This window comes from Coffea eugenioides, chromosome 1, assembly GCF_003713205.1.
Source record: "Coffea eugenioides isolate CCC68of chromosome 1, Ceug_1.0, whole genome shotgun sequence".
NCBI classification, from domain to species: domain Eukaryota; kingdom Viridiplantae; phylum Streptophyta; class Magnoliopsida; order Gentianales; family Rubiaceae; genus Coffea; species Coffea eugenioides.
The window spans coordinates 1,823,715-1,828,367 of NC_040035.1; the positions used below are offsets into that span (position 1 = coordinate 1,823,715).

A 4,653-nucleotide genomic window follows, 5' to 3' on the forward strand; every position below is an offset into this window, starting at 1 on the left:
TTGGTGGAACGTAAAAGGTGACAGAATTTTATAAATACTCCAAATACTTTTTAATACACAACAATTTTTGTAAAAAGTTCACGGTACAGTAATATTAAGTTTAGGCACACCATCAGACGGACCAATACTCTAGCAAAAATGTGGGTTGGAATCAGCGGCCGGCGGTATCTCGAAATGCCCAAGCTTCCCAACGATCTTGAGGCGATTTTTGTTACACAAAAACGTTTCCGTATAAGTTTTCTCCTCCTTTCGATCCACATTGTGCACGAACACATGCGTCGCTCCCGATCCCTTCCTATTCCTTGCCATAACAGCCGCTGAATATATGGCCGACATCCGCCCTGGTGCCTCCGGAAAAAACCCTATCGGGCCATCAATCAAGATCAGGTCCCAATCCTGGTTGTAAACTTCCTCCGGTAAAATGTGCAGCGCCAACTTGCACCTCTCATTTCCGCGGAGGAAAGCTTTCTGGGCGGAACATTCCGGTTGGTTCGGGTACTCTTTGAGGAGATCATCCGCCTCGGAGACTTTAGTCCGGTACTTGATCACTTGGGCACGAAGATGCGGTGCGTCCTTGAGAATTTTGTCGACCCACTTGGGCTCTTCTTCTAGGAATAACGTGGTTCCACCAGGGTTGAGTGAAGCCCACATGAGGGAATCGTGGCCGAGTCCGAAGATGAGGAAGTTGCATGGAGACTTAGCTTTGAGGACGTCAACGGCAACTTGGATCTCGTCCCGTGATAGTAACGGGACTTGGGGATATGTGGCATAGTGGACAATGGCGGCGTTGAGCTGGAGCACCGTCTCAACTGAGTATGAACCTTCTGTCGAGAAGGCTTGAACCTGTGAGCTTAAGCCACTCTGCTGCCTAGAATTGCAGAAAAGGGGAGTCCCCGTTATTCCTAAATAAACCGCAAGAAACAGAGTTCCACCAAATAAGAACACAGCTGCTTTTTCCCCCAGCAACCGCCGCTTCTGATCTGGACTAAAATGGCTTTTAGTATTACCAGTCGTTTCCATGGTCGATCTCTGCAGTTAATAGATATGGTGTTGATGCTAGTTTGCCCAACACAAAAGTTGTGTTTGGATAGTTTTCAGCTGATGGGATCACGAAATATGAAATGCCAAAGGCAATTGACCTGAGGATACGAAATTGTGGAGAATTTATAGGCGGGTGGACATTATAGGCATAGAAATTGTGGAGAATTTATAGGCGGCTGGACATTATAGGCATAGAAATTGTGGAGAATTTATAGGCGGCTGGACATTATAGGCATAGCAAGTAACAAGTGAGTAGCTTCCACATCTACTAAGTAGAGTTGTAAACAGTCGAATCGAACCGAGTATCTGGTGTTTGAACTCTGTTCGTTAAGCATTCGTGTTCGTTTGTTAATTTTCGAACTCCAAACTTGTGTTCGTATTCGGCTCATTAAACAAAATTCATGTTCGAATTCAAGTTCGTGTTCGGCTCATTTAACATAAATGAGCCGTTCGCGAACATGCTCGAAATGCTCGAATCCAAATTATTTTAAGCCTTAAATATGTCATACCAATCATTAATCATTCTCAAAATCAATAAAAGCACTAAGTGACTAAATCCTATTATTCATTAACTATATAACTAACATTAACATAAAAATAACAAATAAAACAAAGCAATTTATCCTCCAAATATAAAAGTCCAGCCATAAAATTTACCTTAAAATTATGTCCATATTCGCGAACGTTTGTTAAAACTCGCTAACATGCTCGTGTTCGCTCGATTATTAATCGAACAAAAAAATTCGTTCGAACTCGATTCGTTTAAGATTTCGAACGAGTATTTCACGAATACGAATGAGTCGAAACGAATCAAACTACCGAACAGCTCGATTCGTTTAACAGCTTTACTCCTAAGATGAAGATGGATGGAGGGGATTGGATTTGTATGGCGATGGATGGATGGATGGATGGATGGATGGATAGATTCCTGCAGTTGATAGTTTCACATGGCCATATAGAGTATAGACTTGATTTTGATGGATTATTATTCTCCTCCGCCAGGCAAGACGGCCCGGAAATTCCTGTTGAAATTGACATTGCCTGCCATATTATTGAGACTTTACTTCGTTTGTGTATTTCCGATTGATTAGACCCAAAAATTAAAAAAATAATAAAATAAAGTTCCAAAACACCTTAGCTCCTTATTGCTGAAATTTAGAAGTAGCATTAAGGATCTAACTATTTCGATTAATCTTACAAAAATTGACTTCGGAACTTGAATTTGATTTTTCTGTGACAAAATCTATGATGTCTAATTATTTGTGTGTGTTTTTTCTTTTCAACTTGCAGGACTACATCGTGCTTCCGGGTGATAAATATTCCAAATAATAGCATGTAAATGGACCACTTCATTTCCTGTGGATGGACTTTCTTTTTTTTTTCTTTTTTTTTTTTTGCTATAAACCACAAGTATTCACTTTCGTTTTATGATCTATGACTAATTCTGTCCATTCCAAATAATAGCATGTGTGATTTATTCAACTTCCACAGACCTTGACTTGAAAAATTATGACTACATATGTTGCAGGTCATACCACACAAAAGCACTAAAAAATATCACTCAGGACGGCTGCAGCAAGGATGAATATCAATGAAAATCAAACCCGTGCAGATCGAAGGCAGGGAAAGTTTTCCTTCTCCCGTCCTCGTTAAACAAGACCAGGATCCTCCAGCCAATTTTGTTTACAACCCAAAGACCAACATTTGAATCGAACATGGAATATAGGTGTTACTGCATTTCATGACCAACTGAAATTGGAATTTTATTGTGGGCACGAAACTGTATGTGATAGGATGGGACGAATATTTGAAAGTATTGTAATTGACTTCACTTACTCTTTGGTAGGATGAAGTCTTTTTTTATTTATTTTGTTTTGTTTCATTTTTTTGTGGGAGGTTGGTTGTTAGACTTGAGACCCTTGATCCAATGTCACCTCCAAAGTCTTTGGACCATTTCTCGATTTCTGCATGTCATCCAAAGTCTTTGGACCCTCCAAAGTCTTTAACCTATCTAATAATTGCACTGGGTACGTACCTGTCTAATAATTGTTAATTTGGCCTGTGTTGTGTCTTTGGACCCTCCAAAGTCTTTAACCTATCTAATAATTGATTGCACTGGGTACCTATCTAATAATTTTTAATTTGGCCTGTGTTGTTATGATTCCCAGATTACAGAGAAGGGGGAAAAAAAATCTCATACGCCAATAATGAGGTAATGCAAGAGGAGAAAATGATTCCTTTTCCAATGATCCAATTTCCTGTTTTACATTTACACACGTTGATTTTTATTTTTTACTTTACACACTAGTTGGGAGTGTAATCTTGTCAGACAGTACAAATTATCTCCGCCTGCCAGATTAAATCTTGATTTGAGCTTTCTGTTAAGATTTCCACCCAAAAAAAATTGCAGTAAAAAATCTCCATTTTCTCAAGACAATATGTCTTTTCAAATTGAATAAAGTGTATAAGTTTGTCAAGATATATAATTTACAATAACTTAAATAATTTTGTTTGATTTGATGTAAATGAAATACAAAAATGCTACTCTGGTTATTTATCAAGTAAATATAACCTATGTGCATTATTCCTGCACGATTAATGCACGGAGTTAAATATAATATTGCGGGGTTTGGTCCTATCAACATCCTTTAGCCAAAGCTTCCGTCTAGAATATGGCTGTTAATTGGTCTGATCTTTATTGTTAATTTCATGGACCACTTTCTCTCCTTCATTGCCTTAATGGCTAATAATTCCACATTTCCTGAGATGTGGTGAGTAACATGTCCCACTCTGCAATTTGATCCGGCTTCGAATCCTCTATCCCCAAAGTATTCACTGTCTCCTCTATCCCTTATTTGTACAGCTGCTATGCGCCTCTAGCCTTTTGTTTACTCAAACTCAAATAAACCGATAATAATCGGTTTACAAGTTTTGTTAACCCAAACTCAAATAAAGATGATTTGGGGTTTAAGAAAAAGATGATTTGGGATAAAAAAAATAAAGAAGAGTTTTAGTTGATTTCTATGTTTATGATCAACAAGTCTCTTTTTCGTTAAAAAGAAAATAAAAAAAAAAGTTCTGAATTATCTGTTTTAATTAATTTTGAGTAAACTTGTAAATCGATTATTATCGATTTATTTGAGTTTGGATTAACAAAAGGTTAGAGACACATGATAGCTGTATAAATAAGGGACAGAGATTACTTTGGCAGAGGATTCCAAGCCATTTGATCCTTGATTGACAAGCACTTTTCCCTATGCCCTGGGGATAAGGTAACCACCTTCCTAAAATGTAGGGTGTATGTTAGAAGACTTATCTTAATCCCCCTATCGCTTGAACCCTTATCACTTTTCAGGTTGGTTAGCTTACCATCGATCCTTTCTCACTCTATCGACTTTTCCTTTCATAGCCCTTCCGACTTCTCCACATGTTCGATGAGTCATGCCGATGAGTTATCAATAATGCACCAATAGCGGTAAAGGAAAACCCATTTTGTCGTGGTGATGCATAAGTGAAAAAACCATTTGCCGGCCGCTGGTTGCTTTCCTCCTTTTTTTTACTACAATCTTCAGTGTCGTAGACAAAAAGTGTTATAATTACAACAATTAAATT

The 4,653-nt window shown here is 38.1% G+C and overlaps 1 protein-coding gene across 1 annotated transcript; it reads right to left on the reverse strand.

The window, feature by feature from the left end:
* On the reverse strand, nt 1-1,189 carry LOC113774896 (probable methyltransferase At1g27930). Its single transcript, XM_027319582.1, has one exon. The coding sequence runs from the start codon at nt 1,018-1,020 to the stop codon at nt 130-132; it is 891 nt and encodes a 296-aa protein (XP_027175383.1). The 5' UTR covers nt 1,021-1,189; the 3' UTR covers nt 1-129.
* Between the last annotated feature and the right edge of the window lie 3,464 nt (nt 1,190-4,653).